The sequence below is a fragment of the Myotis yumanensis genome, unplaced genomic scaffold (assembly GCF_028538775.1).
Source record: "Myotis yumanensis isolate MYYU_CA2020_CCGP unplaced genomic scaffold, mMyoYum1.0.hap1 SCAF_3, whole genome shotgun sequence".
Classification (NCBI taxonomy): Eukaryota; Metazoa; Chordata; class Mammalia; order Chiroptera; family Vespertilionidae; genus Myotis; species Myotis yumanensis.
In genome coordinates, this window is record NW_027223754.1 from 38,346,878 (window position 1) to 38,373,560 (window position 26,683).

A 26,683-nucleotide genomic window follows, 5' to 3' on the forward strand; every position below is an offset into this window, starting at 1 on the left:
GTACAAACTAAAACCTAAAACATTACAGAAGAAATGTCATTCTGTTCTGAGAGAAAAACATGAATGGAATTTTGTTTTCCATCCTAATAAAAATTTTCAATGACAAATTGTCATGACTTTGAATAAAATGGTTCTGGGTTCGATCCATCTTTACATTCCAAATTTGAATCATGGGAACACATTGAAAAATATAAGCCAAATCATAAGTTCCATATACAACTAGGTATTACAAAGTATCTATATATTTTATCTTTATCTGGATTAGTTCTAGGCACATAGTAGGGTCTCAATAAATATATGCTGAATGCATAAATGAATTGATGAATGAATATTAGACATGTTATCTCTATTGAAATATTTATTAATTCAATTATTAAACTATGCATTGTATAGTAAAGGCACATCTAGTTCAAAATATGTTCCTTAACAATCTGTCACACCTCTCTTAGAGTGATTGAGTTTTATACAGCTATATCTAAAAAGTTGTCACCTTTTGTAAATATCATGTAGTATTTTTAGAATTTGGTTAAAAAACAGCTATGGACACTCTAGTCATAAAAATGTAAGCAACAAGGCATATACAATATATTTGTGCCATTTTAAGAGGTTCTTTTTGCCCCGATACCCAACCATAAACTGCAAAGTTTGCATGAATTTCAGGTTAAGAATCCCTGTCTATAGATTTCTTTACGATACAAATTATTCTGGTCGAGGAAATACATCACAGATTAGTTCTAAGAAAACTATGAAGGTTGAAAGCAGGACTTAAAGGCTTCTGAGCAATTAAAGACCATGGAAGGACATTTCTGTGCAAGCAATATACCCCCAGCATTCATACCCAAATGCTTCATAATTACACTGGAGATTTATTTAAAAATACAGATTTTCACTTCCACCACAGATACATAGAAACTGGGATGGAATAATTCCCTGAACAAACGAACCATATTCGTTCTTATTTCTGTGTCTTCTAATGCAATTTCCTGTTTTTGAAACTATTGTCCCTCTTTCCCAAGAGCATATCTTCCCCCAAACCTCTGCCCCTGCCTTATTGCTTTCCTGCATATTCAACAGAGCATCGGAAGAGACCCCACAAGACAGTAATTTTTCTGCAATCTGAAGCACTCCCTGGAGCCCTGTTTGCTCTGTGGGAAGTAGGGCAAAATCGAAAGTGTCTTCTGCTCAGTCCATTCTGCTGCCCATTACACAACCTCGCAGAGCAGTGATTCCTAATGTGGCTGCAGGAAGGAAGCACCAGGGAGTTTTTAAAATCCCTGATGCCCAGGCCACATCACAGACAAATTAAATCATGTGGAAGCTCAGCACTGGTATTTCAGATACTTCTTCAACAAATTCTAAGTCTCCTCCATGGACTCTTGAAGGACAAAGGCTACCTGACTTTGATTTCTTCCTGGAAACCTTCATTACCCGAGTCTAAAATTTTGTGCAAACCTATTCCACCTCCCCGCTGCCCCCCGCGATTTTCCAGCCATTTTCCGTCAGTTCTCATTTGGTCCCCTTTTAATACTCAGATCTGGCCAAACAGGACCTCCTCAGAGAGGGTCCCTGACCACCCCATCTGGAGCAGCTCCCTCTGGAGGGTCCATCTGGGCCACTCTAATGTAATATTCTGACTTCCTTCTCCCAGCACTAACCACAATTACTTATTTTCTTGTTTAACTTCTCCAGTCAAACTTTTAGAATCTCTATGACATCCCTGACACTGGTTGCCTTATTTATTATTCTATCCTCAGCACCTGGATTGGTTCTAGGCACATAGTAGGATTCCAATAAATACATGTTGAATGCATAAATGAATTGATGAATGAATGAGTGAATTAATGTTGGACATATTATCTCTATTAAACTCTATGTCCTTGAATTCATCTGTGGTCATCTACTTAAGCCCTTGTAATCCTTTACAATTGCATATTAATTTTAAGTAAACAAAACAACATCCTATGTACCATTTTAATTTGCCTCACAACAACATTTTAGAAGAAACAGAGCAATTATAATATTGCTTTTATGGATAACAAAACTGAGGTCCCATGGAGCTAAAAACATCCAAAGACAAAACAAAACAAAAATATCTTTATAGGGGCACACTAATAAATGGTGTGAGCACATCTGCCTTGTATGGATGTCATAAGCCATGTGGCCATCTCTTTAATTCTTGTCCCCTCAAAAGCTTATGTCCTCATAATTAGAGTGGTTAACTGGTTAAGGTTCTAGATACTCAAAGAAAGTCAATATTGGCAGGGTGTCTGAGTTTCTCTACCCAACCAGGAAAGTGAAGTTTGTTGATAGTTTTCTCAGGCATCATACAAGGATGGGAATAACATCTGGAAAGAGGGTTGGACAACATGAGCATATACTAGGCCTGTCACACCCTTGTGTAGTCACAAGACTTCAGGCTTATAACACATCCAATAACTCATTTACCAATAATTCCTCTAAATTTGTTTCTTTATGTAGTAGAATCATCCAGAAGAGTGGATCTAGAATCGACATGCATCACACCACTTGGGTTTGGCTACCACTTCTTTTACAATTACAATAAACTACATTCAAGAGTATAAGTTCTGTGATTCGGTTTCACCAATGCAACAATAATTCACCAGTGACATTAACCATACCCAGACTTCCAGCAAATTAATCAAATGAAACAAGAGACCTCTCCAGTCACTATATACTCTGCATTTGCTTGCATTTTTCATGCTTTTCTAAAGCTCCTTCAGTTAACTATTATGCAATTCAGAGTCTTAGGAAGAAATTTAGAGAAAGAAATCTTGGCAAAAGATTTAATGTCCTTATAAAGGACTTTACTTATGACCTCAAATATTTGCTATTTCATCTTTGGGACCATTTAAACCTTTAACAACTCACGACTGTACTATGCCAGACCATTTGGTACTATTTACAAGCAACCACATGCCACGGACATTTTAAGCAGTAAATAGGCCAAAATTATTTAGAAACTTTAAGAAGCCAAAGAATACTGATTTTCCTCTTGTATCCAAATAAAAGGCATCACATGAGAAATAAATATTTTGGGGGAACAAAAACTCATCCATCTCAACTGTTATATTCCAAATAAAAGGATGCCGTAACTGAGGAATATATTACTCCATACTCAAAACAGTCACTTGGTAGTTGAAAGCAGAGTCGAGAAAGACAGCTTGGCTAGTCACCTGATTCTCCTGAGTAGTCAGCTCTCTGTCTGTCTCATTAACAATGCCAAACCAGATACACAGTTTATTGCAAAAGTGAGTTGGAAATAAAAGGCATGGAGTCCATGAGGGCAAATACAAAATCTAGGGGTCCAAATGACTTGGAACATAGAATCAAGTTCACATACTGCAGAGAGAAGAGAAGGCGGGAAAGTAGCCTGAAGAAACTAAGTTCAAAGTCACCATTAGGATGTTGCTGCTGTTTTAGTCTGTGACTTGTTGGGTCACACACCTAACAGAGCCCAGCCTAAGTCTACATTCTCTCACTCCCATACCAATAACCCCCAAGCTTGCCTTACTGTGACATGATCTCCCTCTGTATTTAAAACATGTAGGTATGTGTATATGTACCCAATACAGATAATGTGACCCTCAGATACTAATCTGACTGCTAAACTGTTCACATTTTGCTACTTTGCTTATATGAATGGCTTTTAATAAAACAGCCACTTTAGACCTGTCTTCTCATAGGCTATCAATAAATAAGTAAGCGTGATTTAATGTGCAAGAAAGAGGAAGAAAGGCACATGAGAGGATGCTAATGCATTTTTCTGTTTCATGGAAAGATTTGGATCTTGGCAACTTTAGTTATGTTAAACATGGTATTTTAGCAATGACGTAATGGAATGGGCACTAAGCAAGGTTAACCTGGCATTTCCATGATATCATTTTAGTGTATTTACAATCCATACTTCCAATGTGTATCTTTCTTACTAACAATTGACCTCAGAAGACAATTATGAGAACAAGAGCTCTCAAATAAGTTGCTTCTTCCACCTCAAATGTATTGCCATATGGAGAAGGGTTAGGGGAGAATGGGAGAGATGACCTTTGCCCCTAGTCTGTCTCCCACCACTTTCTTATTCTTTATATATCAAAAGTGAATTTGTTTCATGTTTCTTGTGAAAGTCATTCCCTTGTTATCTCAGTGTCTCTCTATGCTGCTCCCTTGACCTGGAATGCACTTTTAACTAAATTATCATCTGTCTATTGCTGCCCATCCCTGCAGACTCAAGTCTAGCTTCACTTACTTCATGAAGTCATATTTTTGCACCCAAATGTATTTAGAAAAGATTATCTTCCTCTTCTGATACTCAAGACACTTAAACCCTTTTCTCACCATATTTTCACATTCATCACAAAGGCTTAGTACAGGGGTCTGCAAACTTTTTGTGTAAAGGGCCAGATAGTAAATATTTTAGACTCTGTGTGCCATACACTCTCTGTAGAGTGTATGGTTCCATGAAGATTTTGGCTAATAACCATTCCAGATTGTTTCCCACTAAAAGTATCTGGTTTGCTTGTTTATATTGAGTAAAATCAAGTAAATAAACACTAGAGCCCCACAGTACATCCTTCACTATGTATTTAGTGCTTTAATAGAAATAAATATATAATTTTGGTAACAAAATTGTCACAGTTGTCACACACTTCATTTTAAGCTCACTTAAAGAAATTACGATTGAATTTTTGTCCAAGTTTCTATTTTCATTTCAAATAGATTTTGACAATATTTGTTGCAGCCTTTCCTAGGAAGTTTTCTTGGCCAAAGAATTTCACTGGTTTTCAATTTATATTAGGCAAAATGTAATAAAAACTATCTATTGATTTGGATAGATTCTATTTTTTATACAAAATGTTCTGTTGCCATAGATAAAACATTTAAACAAGACCATTGAATGGAACACACAAAATAAAATACTCTCTTGAGAATGACACAGATTTTGGACTATGGGTTAGAGAAACCTCAGGTAATTGAAAAAATACTATTTTTATTATTTTCCACAGAAATAATTTATATCATCCTTTAAAAAGATACACAATTCAGCTCCTGAATTTCTTCTCCTATCTGTTCTGTTGAATATAAAAATAACAAGAAGAAAGGCTAGATAAAATAAAGATGGAGAAATAAGAAACACCTTGCATGAGACCTTCTTTTCTGTTTAATTTGGCTCTTTTCAAGTTGTTTTAATCATTCCCTTCATTATATGCAGATCATGGTTTTAGTTTAGTAAATGCTGCTTCTTCATATGAGTGAGAGATTTAATATTGGATTTAATCAGGACCATCCAGTAAACCATCACATCTGGACACCCGCACCATTGGCCTGCTCATGAGGATAGAAAATATCCGAACACACAGAAGTCCCAGCACATCATGAGGACATAGAGGAACCATGCTGGAGGCACCATATTTAGTTCTCCCTGAATCCCAATCGTTTTGTCTCCATACTATCTTTAGTAAAGTCATAATAAATTACATTTGAATTTCTGAGATTTTGTGAAATATAGGCTGCATATACAGTTTATAACATTCTAATGAGTTTTCCTGAGTCCAAAGAAAGCAAATGATAAATAGGCTTTTTTATCTTTCTAGATACCATATTACTGTTATAGGTCATTCCATGGTAATCTATACTAATAATAGAGGAATATGCAAATTGTCTATGATTGGATCAGCAGGCTGAGTCCCCTCCCCCTGCACCGGCCCCAGGTAGGACCCCAAATCCTAGCCTACCTAAAACGTGGCTGTGTGCCATCATATTAGTAAGAAAGGGACATCCCACACTTGCCTGGGGCATCTAAGTCACTGGCCTAGAGAATCAGGGTTTCAGATAAGGGGATGCAGCATTCCACTGCTATCTTGAGTTTGTGGTTTCCAAGGAAACAGCCAGAAGGGATGATAAACCCTCCCCAAATGGCTCAGCTGGCGCCTATCTAAGCGGCTTCCTTTAAATCAAGCTTTTCCAGAAGTGAATGACCCCAACCCGCCCTGGATCAAGCAGGTTCCTGTGGAGCGCAATCTCCACGCAATACAACGGGGTCTCCAGTTTTGTCCCTGGCGATCTCATGCACGTTAGCTCGGGGCAGCGGGGAAGGAAGGGAAAAGGCATCATGCGGGGCAGCTCGAGCAAGCAAGCAGAAGGAAAACATGCCTGGCAGACAACTCCCTGCCACCCCCTTCAACGTGTAAGAAGAATTAAATAAACCAATACAAACACCCGCCCCTCCCGCCCCCCCCCCCCCCCCGCCGGGATCTGGGACTGAGGGGGGTCCCACCCAGGCATTGCATACTTGTTTCCCACCCCCTTCATCCAAATGGACAGGCTAGGGGGTTAAGAGAAGGAGGAGGAGCCTCACAGGATGGAAATCCCGGAGAACCGCACCCCTGCCCTCCCTCCGGACCTGACCCCTTGGAGCACAGGGCCTGACCTAGCCTCCAGCAGATTTGCATATCTCAGACCCTTCGGTGCTTCCAGGCACTGGGCTTTCCAGCATCTTCCCTGCCTCCCAGCTGCTGACCCTCACTGTCTCATACCCCAGAAGCACTCTGTCCTCCCCAACTTTCAGTCTTTTTTTTTTTTTAATATATTTTATTGATTTTTTACAGAGAGGAAGGGAGAGAGATAGAGTTAGAAACATCGATGAGAGAGAAACATCATCGATCAGCTGCCCTCGACCGGAATCGAACCTGGAACCTTTCAGTCCGCAGGCTGACGCTCTATCCACTGAGCCAAACCGGTTTCGGCAACTTTCAGTCTTTATAGCCTAAATGCATGGTGGGTGTAGCTGCTTCTCCATGGAGTTTAATTGATAAGAACCCAGCGAAGTCACTTAGCAACTGAGCTGCTCAGACTTCATCAGGGACAACGAATGATACACCTTACTTGGCTTTGATAGCAAAGCAATCTTATTCTTTTATTTTTTTAAATAGATTTTTATTGATTTCAGAGAGGAAGGGAGAGGGAGAGAGATAGAAACATCAATGATGAGAGAGAATCATTGATCAGCTACCTCCTGCACGTGCCCTACTAGGGATCGAGCCTGTGACCCAGGCATGTGCCCTTGACCAGAATCGAACCTGGGACCCTTCAGTCCTCAGGCCAAAGCTCTAGCCACTGAACCAAACCAGCTAGGGCAAGAATCCTATTCTTAAAGACTTGATTTTTGTCATAAACAAGTGGATTTGAATTATATCAAACCAATATACATTTTTTAATGAAATGTCTCTTCATGTCTACTAATGCAATTCTACCTTAAATCTTATGTTGTATAATCTATACTAATAAAAGGGTAATATGCTAATTAGACTGGACATCTTCTGGACATCCATCCGGATGTCCTTCCAGACATAGCCACGGTGGCGGGGGCTGAGGCAGAGGTGGTTAGGGGTGACCAGGCTGGCAGGGGAAGGCAGTTACTAGCAACCAGGTCAGTAGGGGAGGGCAGTTAGGGGTGACCAGGCCAGCAGGCAGAGGTGGGTAGGGGCTATCAGGCAGGCAGGCAGGTGAGCAGTTAGGAGCCAGCAATCCCGGATTGTGAGAGGGATTTCCCAGATTGGAGAGGGTGCAGGCCAGGCTGAGGGCTTCCCACCCCCATTCCTACCCCCCTCGTGCACAAATTTCGTGCACCGGGCCTCTAGTAGAACATATAAAAAACATAACAGAGAGGGAACACTGTAAGTTCAAAGTGTCCTCAGAGATCCACAGAAAACTCTTGAGATGCACAGACCTTTAGTGTCACAATACAAAAAAGTGCAAACTTTTGCTTTTGACATGATTTATCAATTCACTGATATTTTCCCCATTTAGTGAAGCACTAAAAGCAGGACATTCCTTCTGGGTGTGGAAACATAAAGAAATTGATTTTACAGGGTCATTTCTTCTTCTTTGGCTGTGGTCCTTAACGACTGTTTGAAGTACCATAACTTAGTGCATGTCTGTTCCAGAGTCCTCGAGCACTGGCAGATGCAGTGGATTGACCAATCTGCGCACTCAGAATAGAGCTAATCTGAATCCCCTTCACTGTCTCAAAGCACTGCTGAAACCGCACACCAGGTTCCCTTGCCACTCGAAAACTCTGTGCAGTTCCCATTGCAATTAACTTACAATGACGTTCAATTAGGCTACTGAGAATTTTTTAAATATAATCAAAATCACAATAGGTGGTCTGGTGCTTAATATAAAATATTTGGAGGTCTAACCTCTTGATAAATGTGTAAGTTCACTATATCACATTGTTAACTGTGGGCACTAGGTTGTACAGCAGATCTCAAGAACATATTTATCTGGTATGGCTCTAACTCTAGACCCATGGAATAGCCACTCCCTTTCCCCTCCCTATCTCCTGGCAGCCACCATTCCACTTTCTGCTTCTATGAGTTTGACTATTTTAGATGCCTCTCGTTAAGTATTCTTTACACACACACACACACACACACACACACACACACACACACAAAGAGACACAAGGACATTTTTGCAGATATTTTGATTGTGGTGAAGGTATCATGGATGTATGCATATATCCAAACTCATCAAATTGCATACATTAAATAAGCGCAGGTTTTCTTTGTATATCAATTGTAACTCAATAAAGCTATAAAAAATTTTAATAAAAATAAAAAGCCTTTCTCTCCCCCCAAATTAAAAATAAATATGTAGAGAAGACTTCAAATTTTTAAAACTGCGTATCACTTCCCAATAATAACATCTCTGTATACATAAATAAGAAAAATAATGATTCACTTGTAAAACATCACATAGAGTAATTAATACATAGGGTTAAAAAGCATATGCATCATGGAAAACTTCTCTGATAAATAAAAGCAAGACATTTTAAAGCTGTGCTTTGCCAGTAAAAAAAGAAAGATAAATTGAAAAATCTCCAGATGGTATAAATCTGGCACACTATTATTCTTTGAAAGTATGTTCCTAGGTAAGGGAATTGAACCAACTTGCTTAATTCATTAATTAAAACGTACTAATTGATAAAAATGAGGACATGTTTTCTATTTTCTAGAAGCTATAATATTAAATAATTAACCTCAATTTATCATTCTTGCTCTATTTCACACCTTCCCTTTGTGTGTTTAAGGACTAAAACACATACAATACCTCTTAGAACAAGTCTAATAAAAGAAAACCAAACGGCACAGAGGATAGGCAACAAAAACACGCAGGATTTGAGTACCAAACAAAAAGATGACTTGGGTACAAGGACAAATGATCAAAGAAGGGAAAATACCTCAAACACAAGCCTCTAAATAATAATGCCTGAAGATAAATACTACTCTTTTACGATTATAGGAGTCAATAAAATGAGTTTGATAAAAAGTGCATAACACTAAAAGAAAAATATATTGAGAAGAGCTACTGATTATTTAAATTGTCAGCATTGGAGGGTGAAGAGAACCCCTGATATGCTCCTGGTGGGAGGCTATACTGGCACAATTTTTCTAGAAAATATAAATTGTTGGGTGCGGCAATTTTTAATTGAAAAACTTTAATGTATTTTTATTCATTTAGGTGTATGCATTCTACATGTCAGAATTAATACTAAGAATTTGTGCAACTTTTAGGCTATCTGAATGTAAAGCACAATATGTATTTATTATTATTATTATTATTAATTTTAAATCCTCACCTGAGGATATTTTTCCAGAGAGAGTGGGAGGGAGAGGGGAAGACAGAGAGAAATATCAATGTGAGAGAAACACATCGATTGGTTGCCTCCTGCATGCACCCTGACCAAGGCTTGGGCTAGGGAGAGGCCTGCAACAGAGGTATGTGCCCTTGATGGAATCAAACCCGGGACCCTTTAATCTTCAAGCTGAGACAAACCAGCTAGGGCAGTGGTTCTCAGCCTTCCTAATGCCTCGACCCTTTAATACAGTTCCTCATGTTGTGGTCACCCCCAACCATAAAATTATTTTCATTGCTACTTCATAACTGTAATTTTGCTACTGTTATGAATCGTAATGCAAATATCTGATATGCAGGATGTATTTTCATTGTTACAAATTGAACATAATTAAAGCATAGTGATCAATCACAAAAACAATACGTAATTATATGTGTTTTCCGATGGTCTTAGGTGAACCCTGTGAAAGGGTGGTTTGACCTCCAAAGGGGTCACGACCCACAGGTTGAGAACCGCTGAGCTAGGGCATAAAGTATAATATTTAGAATGTGAATAAAATGAGACAATTTAGATGTCTAAGAAAAGAAAGTTAGTTCTTTTGTTACAATTATATTATGGAATACCATGCAATTATACCAATGATTTTGCATAAGAATGTTTGTAACAAAGAAATAAATATATTCATTACATATTGTTCAGCAAATTGGTATAATAAAAGAACCAGTAAATCATCTAAAATGACAGCTTTGGAGTCGGAGGGCCTGTAGTAAAAGTTTGTGTTAAAACTTGCATCTCTGGGACTTACTGTGTAAGGTATCAAACTGTTAAAACTTCTAATTTCTTTTTCTGTAAAGAGAAGAAAAATTGTTCTTTTTCCTACCTCATTATATTTGGGGGATAGCAAAAAAGACAATGCGTGCAATGTTCTTAACATTTTACCCATTGAGTAAGTGTGCATAACATGCTGTTGATAGAGTAGCATAAATACATCATTTGTAAAATATGCACGTTTATATTTATTTTGATTTAGATATTGATATGATGTGCATATATTATTAACCTCAGTTGTCTTTTATGGTTTGAAATGAGATTTTTGTTGCATTTGGTTTGTTTGTTTGCTTTGGTTTAACTGTGTTCCCTAAATTTTGTACATGGCAGACAGTATGAGTCAGGAGTTCTGCTGCAGTAACAAAGTACCCCAATATCTGAGCTGATTCAAAAAAGATAGGTTTATTTCTTGCTCCTGTTACAGGTCCCTTGGTGGTGTCAGCAGAGGTTTCTGCTAATTATCCTCATTCAGAGACCCAAGCTAACTAGCCACCATCTCAAATACTCCAAATCCCCGGGCCAGAGGAAAACGGAGATGGCAAATCTCTCACCGCCTCTTTAGCTTCTGCTCCAAAGTGAACACATCACTTTGTTCACATGTTTTTTTAACAAAGCCAGGCACAGACTCAGGAAGAGAACCTCAATAATAATAATAAATGTATTTCTAAGTCACGAAGAGTTTAAAGCTAATGTGTAACCTATCATTTCAGTTTTTTTTAGCAGAACATTGGTATGAAAATAGAGAAAGTTGTACATCGTGCCTAACTCCCAGGAGCAGAAATTAAGATGAACAACTGTATATCCATATTGACTACATGAGAGTCAACTAAATTAAATGAAAAGTTATTCCTAGCCAATAAGAAATAGAAAACAAGGAATCAGAGGATAAGCAGATAACCTAAGAGATAATGTAAATTATTCCCCTACCTTGAAGACATAGGAGCACACTCAGTCATCACCAGCAGTAGCAAGTCATCCAATTTAATTTCCAGTGGAAAACGCCTTCACCTCACCTCTGAGGTGGACTCTACTGAGGAACTTCAGTACATTCTTCCAGGATAATTTATTTTTCTTGGCCCCAGCTGGTAAGCTGAAGAAGCTCTCTGGCTTGTGAACAGATGGGCCTTGTAATTGCTTTCCTCAGTCATGTAACCACTGATGCAATTGTCACTCATATATTACAAAACTAATCCTTCGCAAGTTTCACATTGGCTATTTGCTATGAAACATCCAATGCCAATGAGTTTGCAGATGTAGCACTATGAAAAAGGAAGGGTCTCCGATCTTTGCTCTGAGTACTGGCTCCCATAAATCCTTGGTCTTCACTCTCAATATCCTTATATTTTGTTATGGTCCCTGAGAAATCACTTCACTCATTAATACCTCAATTTCTCCATGAGGAAACTAGAAAAGCTTATTATTTATTTGTAAAGTATTTCAAAAGGCTTAAATGAATTATAAGAAATAGAAATTATAACTTAATCCATATATTCAACACCTTTTTAATAACAAACTTTAGATATACTCTACTTCTTCAAATTGTAGCTAAATTTATTGGCTAATCTCTAGAAAGGTAAGAAACAAATATGTGTTTATTAGAGTTTATTAAAAATTTATAGATAAAGCCCAAAAGAACCTTCTTGCACTAGCAGTATATTAAAAATTTTAGAGACAAATGAAAAATATCTCTGCTTGAGAGATATTTTGTATGTTTTTGTTTTTTCCCATTATATGTTATTTTTAACAATAAATGAATGTATGTATGAGTAAATAAATAAATAACAGTAGTCTGAAAGATACTAACTTTTAATATTACTTTAAAAGCATGAGAGACTCAAGCACTACAATGGCAATACTGTATTAATGCAGGCAGAACACTGGTTTTTGTCTAGGGTTATCAGTGAGAGACGGGGTAAGTCAGAAATGCTTGTGAAATAAAAATATTCCTCTACCCATATCTTTCTTATCTTCCTACTTACAATCATTAGGAACAAATATCAGAGTATAGGAAAATACCTATGGTACAAATAATCTTGGAGACTTTGGGAGTTTTCTACATGAGGAAAACTATGAGTAATTTTTAAAAGCAGACGATAACAAATAATGGCAAGGATGTGAAGAAACTGGAACCTTACCATTGCTGGTGGTAGTGTAAAATGACTGTACCTTAAAGATAGTACCTCAAAAAGTTAAACCTAGATTACCATATGACCCAGCAATCCCACTTATGGGTATAAACCCAAGAGAAATTAAAGCACAATTCACACAAAAACTTAATCATGAATGTTTATAGACATTGCTCACAATGGCTGAAAAGTAGAAACGTTCCAAATGTCCATTAAAAGATAAATGGATAAATAAATGTGGCCTATCCATACAAATGGATATTATTCAGCCATAAAAAGGAATGAAGTTCATGCTACAACATGGATAAAGCTTGAAAACATCCTAAGTGAAAAAAAGCCAGAAACAAAAAGGTCACATATTTTATAATCCCATTTATATGAAATACCCAGATTAGGAAAATCCATAGATTAATAGTGTTTAGGGGTTGAGGGGAGAGGAGAATGGGGCATGACTGGTAAGGGGTACAGAGATTCTTTTTGTGGTGATGAAAAAGTTCTAGAATAAGATAAAGGTGATAGTTGCATAATTTTGTTAATATACTAAAAGCCGCTACGTTATACACTTTAAAACAAGCAACTTTTATGGTACTTGAATTATATCCCAATAACAAATTTATTTTTCAAAAAGAAAACTGTAACAAAATTAAACATCTGATCTAGCATTCAGGTAAAGGAAGTATTCCTTTTCTTCTCTCATGAATAAAATTTACAATAACTTCAATTACCAGTTCCTCTGAAAGCATAGTTTATATTAATGTTTGTTGCCATTTTCAAGTTAGAGGTGAAATTGTATTACTCATTTTGATAAATCAAAAAGAATGGAACCAGCTTTCCGCTAGATGAATGCCTCCTTCTTCAATTTGTACTGATTTGGTACCAAGAGTGCACCTGAGACCACGTGCCTTCTAAGACAACAAAAGCCTATTCAGAACTATCTGTGCATACAATGCTCTTTCAGAAGCCAACACTCTCCCCAATACAATGTTATTGAGTTTCAGAAATGGCAGTGAACTATTAGATGGTCTCATTCAGAAAATTTTGAGCAAATATTCAAACATTTTTATTTTCTTTTTAATGTATCATTGAACTGAGTCAAAATGAACTGAAATTGAACAAACCTCAAGGCTACAGTGAATTGATAGCATGTGAGCGTGTCTGGGTGTGTGGGGCAAAAAGGGAAAGAGAGATTATATTTCTCCAGGTACTTTCATTCATGGAACTTGGATTTTTTTTCATTACATTTATTGGGGCAACATTGGTTAATAAGATTATATATATTTTTAAGTGTACAATTCTGATACATCATCTGTATGTTTTATTAGTTCTTAAAAGACTCATCGCTCATTCAGGAATCTTAGCTATCTTTTCAATAGGATATATGTGAACTGAATTCATCTGTCGCATAGGATTAGGAGGCGGTGGTAAGGCCTGAGAGCCCTCACTTACCCCTTCCGGAGCAGGGCAGATCGGAGCTCCCTTGACACTTCTTGATGCTCTCCTCAGCCGACAGTGGGCAGGAACGTGGGTGCTCACACTTCTTCCCATACCAGCCTACTTTGCAGTCACATCTTCCACAGTTACATTGTCCATGACCTTCACAATGAGAGCAGTAAAAATATATATACGTGTGAAAAATATATTGAAGTCAGAATTCATTTCAACAGGGAATGTTATGAGTCATGATCTTAGTTAACAATATTAGACCTTAAAGCAAAGGAACATTTTTCTCAAGATCCTAAATAACTAATTTATATTAATTGCTCATGAGGGGTAAAGAAAGGCAACAACTCCAGATATGATTAACAGGCTTATAGGGCTATAAATGTGAATTTATCAAAATCTATATGCATGTGATTGTATTGGCCTGCTATAGCCTAAATAGAATATTTGATGGATTTGACAATTAATTCATGTGGAGAAAGCATTGGAAATGGAAAATAATTTGTTTGTGAAACAGGGTCTTATCTTTTGAAGTCACCCACACATTATTTTCATTATATTTATTTCTTTAATTAATTAATTAATTAATTATATTTTTATTGATTTCAGAGAGAAAGGGAGAGGAAAAGAGAGATAGAAACATCAATGATGATGTCCCCAAAAAATGTATACACACTGAATAATTATTAATGCCAATGTTTCTTTCTTTTCAGATTTAATCCATTGAAATTAATACTTATTCAAAGTGTGTATACATTTTTGGGGATACCCTGTATGTATAACATGTGAATAGGACCATTTAGGCCTTCAAATATGAGGATTTTTATTTTAGTAGTTTAATTTATTAGCAATTAGATTTCATTGGTTGTAGATCCTGTGGCTTTTTGCCATTTATCCCAGCTTAAGAAATTCCTACTCTTCTCCTCAACCCTCATGCCATTTCAAGCAAAATTTGCGAACAGAGCTGTATTGCAAATGCATAGGTAAATAACAGTTTTAAAAACAAAATCTTTAACATTTAAAGTACAATCTATTCTGCCATCTTATAAGAGCTAATGGCTTTGAAATTCTTGAAGACAAAGCGTCTTCATTTCAAGAACATTTAGATCTGCCATGAGGATACCAGGCAAAGTACAGAACATGCTGTCATTTGTGGAAGATCAGTTAACACTTTAACAAAAAAAAAAAAAAAAAAAAAAAACTGAACAAGAGAGTTAGATTGAAAGGGGGGGAAGCTTTACTCCTGAGAGTTTAAAATAGCTGTAAAAGTTAGAACAAAATACCCAGCAGGTTTAAGATGCCAGGAAGTCCCTACCCAGGAGGATGCCACCTGCTGCTGCAGTTGTTTGAAATCCTCAGGCAGCAGCCTGTGCCCAGTGTGAAGGTCCCAATAACTAGGCACCTAAAATGAAACAGGAGCCTGTGCTGGGGACACCTGTGACTGAAGGGAGAACAGTCTCAGGTTCTATCGTTGGGACACAGATTTAAGAGCGGTTATTATTGTCTATCTGAGGATCATCCACATGTAAATATTAAAGTAACTGTGGCTGAATAAAACAAATTTGTGAGGACAGTCAGAAGTTATTAATAAGGTATTTTTAGAGTTAAAATATGGTCCAATTAATATCAAAATATGTCAGATTAATTGTGGATGCATTAAAAATTATGGAAAAATGCAGCTGCTCTAGAAAAAATAGCTCTATGTATGATTGTAACTTCATTTTTTTTAATCCTTTGCTATTTCTGTGCTCTGCTATAAACACTAGAGGAAGATGTAGCCTGTGATATGTTGCACTTCTATTTCCTGTACATTTAATGCAGTATCATGGGGCATCTTAAAGATGAATCCTATGAATTTATGCTTCACCTCCAGTCATAAAGGAAACTGCAATTTTTCTTCTGGAGTTCCTAGTCTCTCAATTCTTCTGTAAAAGTTATGCCAGAGAGAGAGAGAGAGAGAGAGAGAGAGAGAGAGAGAGAGAGAAAGAGAGAGAGAGAGAGACAGAGAGAGAGAGAGAGAGAGAGAAGGAATCATTTTATAAAGATAAAGAAGATGAAAATGCATGGTTTTGATATACAAAGAAAAGTTTAGAAAAGATAAGATTTAATTTAGCATCAAAATCTTTTAGACTACCATAACATACACTATCAGAGTATTTTATACACAAATAGTAGAAAGGGCATAAAAGAAATTAGGATACTTGTGTCCTTGATCTAAATGTGTCACTAGTTCATCTTTTGGGGCCTCATCTCACTGGACTTTATCTTTAAAAGTGAGAGAACTAAAAGATGTGAATTTCACCACTCTGATCAGATATGTAATGTTTCCATGCTAGTTTATCAAGCTTGTAGAGTATGCCTGCAGGAGCTAATTTCATTGCTTCTAACAAATATTTCTTTAAACTCTGCAAGCAAAGATAACAAAACAGAAATAAAAGATACAGGTTGTTATTTATTCCTGATATCAAATATGAGGAGAACTGCTTTCAAAAGATCTGTAAGCATACATTAACACACACACACTCACACACACACACACACACACACACACACACACACACAATGGGAGAACAGCATGGTATTGGTGCTGGTATGTACGGTAAATGGGATCATAGCCAAATCTGTACCAAATGGGTGGGGAGTTGGCAGCAAGACCAGACATCAAGTGTCATCATGGCAATGTTGGGCAGGTAAAACTAAAAAGGCTCTCAAGCCATGATATTAGAGACTGCTGACACCAAAACTAATTTTTTCTTTGCAATTATTGTGCTCCTTTGATTTAAGCTATCTAAACTCAGAAATACAGGACAATGCAGTTTCATTCACTCCAGACAAACATTCTTCTGCTATAGTGGACATTCCTTTCTTTTAAAATGGTCATGAACTGGAATCTGATGTTGACAAGTAGTTTCTTACAAAGTAATATGAAGAAAATCAATAGAGAAAGGTTCGGGGAAATAAATTAGATCTAATCAGTACTTGTTATTTTAAAAAATCATTCAATATATTGATTTTCCTTCAAGACAATGCAAACTGAACATACTTAATAATTTCCTTCAGTTTCTTTCCTTAGTGCTTTGGTAATCCACAATGATAAAATTTCCCACATAATATAGGTTCTATCAAATGATTCCATTTTCCAAACTACTGTAAGCCAGGACTAATCTTATATTTTCATTATTTTGATAGGCAACCCAAACTGAAAGATGGAGTTTAAGGTCACACTGCAGCATAATTTTTCAATTATTGAAATTTGAGAAAGAGACCAAGGTGGTAAGCAATCATCAGGAATAGAAATGTATTTCAGAATCAGAAAGTAAATTCAAAGGAGCAGCTCATAGAACTGAAGTAACAGTTGGTATACTTTAGGATTACTGGTCATGTCCTGGCCATTTTAGTCGCACCCAAGTTTTGTCAATAATATCATCTTTGAGTGTTTGTGTGTGTGCGTGTGTGATGTTTGTGTATGACTAAATACATACTAACTGCACCATGTGAATGGTGAACAATATATAGCAATAAAAGAAAAAAATAAATAAAGCAAGTTTATTTGAAAGCAGGGATTATGTTTTAAAATATTTGTACTTCTATACCTATGATGGAGTAGGCACAAAATATCTACATTTAAATGTATTACTGAGAAGGGCCAACCTAAACTAATCCATCAGGAGATTTCTTTTGGATTTGAGTAAGACCAACACTCTCTGGATGGCAAGAATAGAAACTAAAAATAAAGCTGCATTTCATCTGAACCATATTACACTCCAGCCTTGCATAAATCACTAGAGAATATTGACATAGTTGGATTACTTTTGTCTCATAAAACTAAGCTTATTAACAAACTCAGTAATCAGCTGCATGGCACCCTTCCTATGGTGTGACTTAGGCAATTAGAAAAATTGTAAAGACTAATAATTCACTAAGCCTTATATATAAAATTACACAGATTTAGTAAGAATAAAGAAATACTGCTGAGATCGGTGCCTGCCCAAGATCATAATTATGTTCAGAGAAGTTTAGTTTTATAAGAATTTTGAGCACCAAAAAGGATAGTTCTTCCTTATCAAAACAAATTGAAGAATTTTATTTTCATCACTTGGAGATTAAATTACATGAGTATTTGGGCCATATGTGTTTTTAAATGACACTTAAAGGCAGTGCAAACTTTTTCAAGTAACTTAATTTCTTTGAACCTGTTTCCTCTTCTGTTAAAATATAGATAATCATGTCTCCCTCTCTGAGTTAGTATGAGCCTAAAATGGAATGAGATATGTGAACGAACTTGGTAAGTATCTATCAGAGTAGGATCTCTGTCAATGTTTCTTCTTTCCTAAATGCCTCAACTTAACCGTGAGAGGCAGGCTATGGAGAACTGGACATATTCATTTCACTCAAATAATGACAAAATCACAATTACAGATTTCATGAATCATTGTCTTATTTCTTATTGTTCAAACTGCAGCCTATTACCTTAACACTTTTGCCCATTCCTACCTGTTTATACCCACAGCATGGAAACCACATATAAATGGTTAATCATTCTCTTCTAGCTGCCTTCCATGAGAAACCTCAATTGCTTAACATTCTTGTCTGAAATCTCATAGGATATGGAAGAATGAAAAATGAGAGGAAAAGAAAAATGGGATAGAAGGAAAAAGGGAGGGATTAAATGAAGTGCAAAGTTTCAGATTCCAAGTAGTCCTTCTTAATGGCTTTTATCTGCCCAACATATAATAGTAATTTTAAGCTTAAGTAACATGCAACAGGAATTGTGAACTTATAAAAGGATAGAGATATCAACTGAAATGCCAATATCCATCTTCACCTCATGGTCCTAGTCCCTCACAGTTGAGATAGACCAATTCACAAGAGCCTGAATTATCACTACAATATATTTATTTTGAAATTTTCTACCCCACTCCCAAATCAGGATCATGAATTTAACAAGGAAGAGCACACCGTAGGGGGAAGGGGAGGAGTTTGTCAGAAAGCCACACACATTTTTTATACATAAAAAACCTGATTATCTCCTTTATTTTCTTATTTTAAATTGTGTGAATTCATATTTTATCTCACAATCTTAAAATGACATTCTTAAATGATATTCATTGAGTCTCAGTATAGTTTTCATTACCAACTCTGTGCTTATCACTAAATTCTCATTCATTTTTGATCCTTTAGACCCACATATTTAATAAGCTAAAAAAAAATACAGATGTTAGGTTGCCATTTGTCCTTTATGATTGATATATTTGACAATTTCCTTCTATATTCCCCATCTCAGTAACATTTACCCACACAACCAGACCCGTGACTACAGCCCTCCTCTGCATAAAACCATCACAAACTCCCCCTTGTCTTTACAATAGAGTCAAGCCCTGCATTATGCTGGTGTGATCATAAAGAACATTCATATTCATGAATAATAGAAAAATCTGAAAAGAGCATCATCCCCTCAAGAGAACAGGATTCTTGAACTATTTAGGAAATCCTCCTGAACACGAGGACTAATCAAAAGAGGAAACGTTCCATAGTGGGAAGTTTAAGCAACAGGATCCCCTCAACGAGGTCAGAGGTCTTTGCAGTTGTACAATCACACTTAGATAGGGCAGCTCTTTTATCTCCCTTTGCTTTGAATAGACCAGTAGTGTTTCCTATCCATGTACACCAACCAAGAAGTCAAGCTTAAAGAGATGTCTCTGCCTTCTGGATTATCAAACCTAACTGGGCTGAACACCCATAACCCATTTTTGCTAAATGACACTTTTGCAGACAGATCTATTTTTTTTCCCCATTGAACCCTTAAAAATTCTGGCAGGTCATATATTTATCCCTTTTCATTTAGATGTCAAGCTCCATAAAGTCAAGAATCATGTTTAGTCCTAACTGGTTTGGCTCAGTGGATAGAGCGTCGGCCTGTGGACTGAAGGGTCCCAGGTTCGATTCCAGTCAAGGGCATGTACCTTGGTTGCGGGCACATCCCCAGTGGGGGGTGTGCAGGAGGCAGCTGATTGATGTTTCTCTCTCATCGATGTTTCTAACTCACTATCCCTCTCCTTTCCTCTCTGTTAAAAAATCAATAAAGTATAATTTTTATAAAAAGAATCATGTTTAGCTCCTTCATTGCTGGGCCCAGAAGCCCAGATGCAGTCCAGACCCTGGCAAATACTATTTATGAAACAATTTTTTGAATCCACTAATGATATTCAATTTAAACTAATTTGCAGAATAATTTTGGTATGTAAATTATATTGAAGAATTAATGCATTAAAATATCCATGAGAGATGTATTATCCTAAGTTTTGCAATATATGAATATAGCTTGCCATCATGGTACCTATTCTGTTAATTGTCATATGGTCTGCCAGTTTTGAATTCTCTGAGTTAAGCAATAGATATCTAGAGCTAATGGCTTTCCCTGGTGGGAAATTAGACTAATTTTAAGAGAGTGATGCATTTTTCCTCTCCAGTCTTTGCTCAAAGTGTGAATTATCTTAAAGGTTTCCAAGTGACTAATAGGAGTGCTGTGGATATCCGATGTTTCAGAATGCACACTCAGTTCCTTTATAGTTTCTGTCAGAATCAGAATGAATCTTCAAATAGGAAAATGAATATTTTAAAAATTTTAAATAGGAATTTAGAGAGCACTTACCCGAACAGAAGTCATCAGAATATCTGTCGTAGACAGCTCTACAATCCCTCTCATCACACTCACAGGTGTCTCCGTGAATATCTCCCCAGTCTCCAGTTGGGTCAACATCGTGGCAAGAACATTCACCACACACACAAGTCCCTACATGGGAAAATGCTTTTATGTGAGTTTAGTGAGAAACATTCATGAAAGAAAAAGGCTTATATATTACTTTTTAAAAAATCTGTGACTTACTTTATATTTGAAAAATACATGTATTCAGAAAAAAATTATTCTACAAAGGAAAATTCCATCTAAAGTTGATAACAGAGATTCTCTAATAAACAAAAGTTATTATCTATGTCAATATTTATATGGGATTGTGGAATATGTCATTAGCTCTGTGTTGGTTTGTCTCAAAGATAATACCCCCAAAATTAAAATAGCACAAGATAAAATCCTTTTCCTCAAGAAGCTCCCAACATACTTGACAAAAAGAAAGCTAATGAAAGAAAAATAAGCAAACAATAAACATCTGAGTACTAGCATTTTGTAAAGTAGGACATACATACTGTGAGAAATACTGTAAGAGTTTGGGAAGAAGAAATCAATGTGGGCTGAAATAATTAGGATAGATGGTCTGGATATGTAGGGAGATGGGGAAATATTCTAGGATCTATTGGAAGTAGAACAAATCAAGAAAAGTCAAGAAAGCAAGAATAAGCAAAGAAGGGCAGGGATGGGTGTGGGGATCCTAAGGAATCCCTGGAGCAGAAGGTGCATGTAAGGAAACCCAATGATAAGTTTTGCTAGCTAGGATGAGCTCAAGTTATAGAGTATGTTGGATTAGATAGAGAAATATAACTGTGGTCACATGTAGATTTCCAAAGGGGAAGTGCCCAGTTATAGATCATATTTACTTTATGTGAGTTATCAATAATCATCTTTAGAGCCACGAGCTAATCATCTTTTGAGGGAAAGATAAAGTTAAATTTCTTTCTCACCTCTCACATCAGAGTGCATTCTAATCTAGTTAGATTGAAGATTTAAAAATATAAACTAAAATCATAAAATAAATCTTTTTTTATTCAAAATCCCAAAAGCAAATTACTATAAAGAAAAATAGAAATAGATCTATATAAAAATGTAAAAATTTGGTTGCAAACAAAACACCAAAAACAAACAGTTGGAATAAATAGTCATATGTGGGCAAAAGACAAAGAACTACTTTCACAAACTTAAACAATTCTTAGAAACCAATATGTAAAGGACAAATATGCCTAAAGTGAAATAGACAAAGGCAAAAAGAACACCAATCAGAGATTTTGTAGAGATGTAGTGAGGATAGATAAACATACAAATGCTTACCACTCAACCTATGATTACTAAGGGGTGGGGGTGGGGGGATCTGTAAAACAATAGTGAGTTAGAATTATTTTGGGTGTCAGATTGGCAGAGGTGAAAAGATGGCTAGGATCAAAGATTGGTGAGGCATGAAGTACAAAATAGTACAACTCTGGATGTACCATTTTTTTTTCACAATATGTACTCTGAAAATGTGGGAATTTTAGCATAAGAGTCTACTTCAAATAATTTATCCACAAGAAAGGAAAAGTACACAAAAGAATATGTTCAGGAATATTAAATATGATGGCATTTATGTTGTTGAAAAACAACTAGTGACATAAATATCAATCAAAAAAGAATTAGTACAATGTGTAGCTTGGATTACCAAGCAGCCATTAAAGGTAAAAATTAGGTTTTTGCTCTGTGAGCATGGAAAGATACCCAAAATATATGGTTAAATGAAAAAAAGAAAATTACAGCCCAGCCGATGTGGTTCAGTGGTTATGTGCCAACCCAGCAGGACAGGGTTCAATTCTTAGTGAACATATCTGGGTTGCATGCTCAGATCCCCAGAAGGGGATGTGCAGAAGGCAACAGATCAACAATTCTCTCTCATCATTGATGTTTCTCTCTCTCCCTCTCCCTTCCTCTCTCTGACGTCAACAAAAATATATTTTAAAAAATTAAAAATTAGTATGTATAGTATGCTTTAATTTTTGTATTAAATTAGAAGAAAATACATGTCAGGAAGCATACAAATAATGAATTTAAAAATAAATAAATAATAAAAACAGACCAAAATATTATGTACCATAATGCAAAAGGAGGTTATATCTGTATGTGAAGATTATGGATCATTTTCTTCTTTACTATCTAGCTGCATTTTTAAAGATGAATATGCATTGCTTTTGCAATAAGGTACGTGATGTGGGGGGATGGGTATGTGTTAAATTGGGTCCAGTGAGAAATTGTGATTAAACAAAAGTGGGCAATAAAGAACATTTATTCTATCACCGATGAGCTGTATTCAAAACATTGGCGTTTTGGTCCTTAAAGGTGGGCTAAAAAGGAAGATGAGGCAGACATGTGCAGGATTAATGTCTCTCTCCTACCGGGGAAGCAATGATAAGGAGAGTTGTAGGGTAGACATAAGTGGTAGCTCTGGGAAAAGGAACTCATTGTGGTGCCTGCCCTGGCCTGCCTTCACACACTCCTGAATCTCACCTGCTACCAGCCTCATTTAGACATGCTGCTTCCTGTTCTGCCTCTGCCCGATCTCCAAATCAGAAAACGTTCAGCACCAGAAGAGAGGGAAGGCAGGAGGTGAGATGGAGAGGTGGCAAGTAATGTGTGTTTGTGAACGACGTCTGCCTCAGAGCCCACATATCCCTGCAGAACGAGGACCTGATCCACAGTCCAATCAGCTTCACTTTTCCCCTCTCTCTCTTCAACACCTAAATGGTTATTTCCCACTGTAACACAGTTCAAGCTTCTTACACTGACATCCTTACCGTGACTATGGACCCTGCCGAATAAAAGAACTGAAGCAGAAACGGGTCCTTATATATGAAAGGAAAACATAACGTGAATTAGTATGATATACAGTCAGATCTATTCTACATAAATTGAAGAAGAAGTCTTTTAAAGGATTTTTGTTACAAGTTCAGATCTTTTCCTTTCTTTTCTCTATGTTCAGATATGTGGCACATTTTACTGTTCTATGTCAGTTTTTAAAAGGATAAAATTGGTGTGTGTTAAGGTTTTCCCTGGAAGTATTATCTCTGAAAATGCATCATTTACTTATAGAAATGAAAAAATATTTTTCCAGTTTCTAGATTTTTATAGAAGGAAATATGACCACTTATTCATTTCATCAGGTAGGCAAAGAACACCTACAGCATGGCTCTCTTTATCCCATCAGTCCAGCTGATGAATTTACAGTTTAAATGATAATTTGTCAATAGTAATATATTTTTTTAAATGTATGCCTAAGGCCAGTCTAAATTTCATATGGCTTTTGATACCATTTCCAAATATATTATGTCCAATATGACACTTCTATTATTGTATATAAAAGTTAAATGACTCTATGTCAATTCTGTTTTTCAACCAAGACTTCAATTGACTCATCATTAAGAGGAGATTTTTTTTTAATGTTCTCTGGATAATTAGATGCTCATGCTGTAGATGGTTTTGTTAGTCAAGAGACATTTAACAGAAGTATCTACAAGAATTGCCTTTTAGCTGCACTATGCTATTTCTGGACGGCCGCCAAAGAAATTACAGTTCCTATGTTAACTATTTGTTCAGTGAAGCTTAATGAATGACAGTAGCTTTCTAATTTTTCTGTTTTCTACTCGATAAAAGACAAAAAAGAGAAAATTGTTGGTATAATAAATGTTGATTTCCATCAAAGTCAATGACTATCAAAGATGACTTCCTCCCACACAGAAGGAAATGCAGAGAAAAGGAGTGTTAACAATTAAGAGCTCTGTTTGCCTCCCAAATCCATAGTAATGTGTATGAATGACACACCTCTGTTACTGCAGATTTTGCCATCTGGTGATGTGCATCTTCGCTTGCTCTCCCAGGGGGTGATATCACACTGGAATTCGCATTTATCTCCATGCCAACCAGCATCACAGTAACAGTTTCCACAGTAACACTTTCCATGGCCTTTACCCAAAATGAATTTTATACAGTGAGGAAAAAAGCAACTTTAAAAGCAGAATTAACTTTCTACCTCTTTATAATCATTGTTGCTTTCTGAAATAATATATCTGCTTCACACTTATTGCTTAAAATAATCAAGTAGTTTCTCCCAAAAACATTATAGGTATGCCTATACTTACATAATCACACACACCGAGCAAGTCAAAGTGTCCTCTAACTTGTCCTAGCCAGGCAGCTGATTAAAATGAATGCATTTTAAAGAAATAATAGGAAAGACTGTGAAAGTCTATTACATTCAAATCTCAAATGTATGCACCAAACTCAAATGCATTTAAGTATTTACTCTAAGGGCACTTCTTGAATTGGTCATTAAAATATTTTATTTATGAAATCAACTACTGAGAAACCAATGGTGTGTATTTACTTGGATGCATATTATTAATGACTGAACCATTGCTTAAACCAGAGGAAATGTTTCATCTTTCCATTCAACTGTGTCCCACAAGCTGTTGTGTTCCACCACATGGAAAAGAGGTTTTCAGCTAAAACAATGTTTAGAACTCATTTAGATCAATGAAATATTCTAGACCCTGGATCTCACAGTCAAATTCCCACCATAACTGTGAAGGGGACACAAATGGTAGGTAAGGGCACCCCATCATTTTGTGTCCAGATATCACCACACCCTTTCAAACGGTTACCCTACTTGTTTGTACTTACAACCAATGAATCTGTAATGAATCATCATGCCATCACTTCCTGCATCCGTATCTATCAATCCTTCTACAAATTTCCAAAGATGGCAATTCTTTTATATCACAAGCCTCGGACTCTTGAGAATAGCAAGACAACCGTATACTAAAAGCTTTTCCTATGAGTCAGGATTTTAAAATCCTTCTTATGTCTTCCCTTTTTGTAGTTATGCCATCCAAACATGAATGTGTGCTTCTTGTTCTTGAAAATATGATAAAAACCAGGGTCACACTGTGTTTTAGTCTATTTTTTCTGTAATATAGGAAGTTATGTTTTATCAGAGTCTATGACTAAAGTCTTTGAACTTCCCTTGTTTTCCTCCTACAGCCATAATTCCAGAGGATCCATAGGAAACTGATTGTGAAGCTAATTTTCTTTCTAAGCACTATGGCATCCTGGCCAATGGCAAGAGTCTCAGTAGGGTTTCTTGTGCAACTCTTGCCCTTCAGATGAGACTTCTTTCAAGCGGACACACAATAGAGAGACAAAGAGGAAGAACAAGAGGTGAAGAGAAACTGCCCTAATGAGATACAGAGAAAGAGACCCATGCATACAATTCCATGTTTTCTGTCTGAATAAGCAGTAACTGGGAAACCCATTAAAAAAACACACACCTTTTCTTAGCCTAACATATTATCACACACACCGAGCAAGTCAAAGTGTCCTCTAACTTGATCATTTCGCCAACAAATTTAATTTATTCACATAAGCAAATATAAAGGCTATTAAATTATACATTTATATTTATAATTACATATTATAATTATATGTATGTATTATACATTTTGTTTATGAACTTAAAAATATCTCTGAATGTACACACACACACACACACACAATATTACATTAAAATGCTAAATCACAAGCCTCAGAAACTTGAGGGCTACCCTGAAAATTGCAAGACAACAGTGTACTGAAAGCTTGTCCTATGAGCCAGTTCTTTAAAAAAACTTAATTAACTTCTTAAACCAGAATTTATTTTTTCTGTAATTTCAGGAAATTTATGTAAGCTGCTACATATGTAAGGATTACTTTGACATTAACAAATGATCATAAATCTACATTCTTCCCACCAAAATCTTTGTATATTTATAAAATTTAGTATTCAATTTCAGTTTTAGTAAAAACAATCATTGAGGTAGAGGTGAAAAAGAAAAGAAAAATCATGTAAAGCTACACCTTTATGCATGTATAGAAATGTAAGCAGATATCCTCATAACTCAAATGAAA

The 26,683-nt window shown here is 36.3% G+C and overlaps 1 protein-coding gene across 1 annotated transcript in view; it reads right to left on the bottom strand.

Annotated features, from left to right (window-relative positions):
* The window catches only part of ITGBL1 (integrin subunit beta like 1), a 197,711-nt gene that overhangs the window by 76,363 nt on the left and 94,665 nt on the right, over positions 1-26,683 (bottom strand). Inside the window, exons 5-7 of the mRNA XM_070408638.1 lie at positions 24,563-24,703; positions 20,702-20,842; positions 14,056-14,202 (exon numbers count right to left, since the gene is read on the bottom strand). Coding sequence (XP_070264739.1) covers positions 14,056-14,202; positions 20,702-20,842; positions 24,563-24,703 — 429 coding nt within the window. The remainder of the gene's footprint in view (positions 1-14,055; positions 14,203-20,701; positions 20,843-24,562; positions 24,704-26,683) is intronic.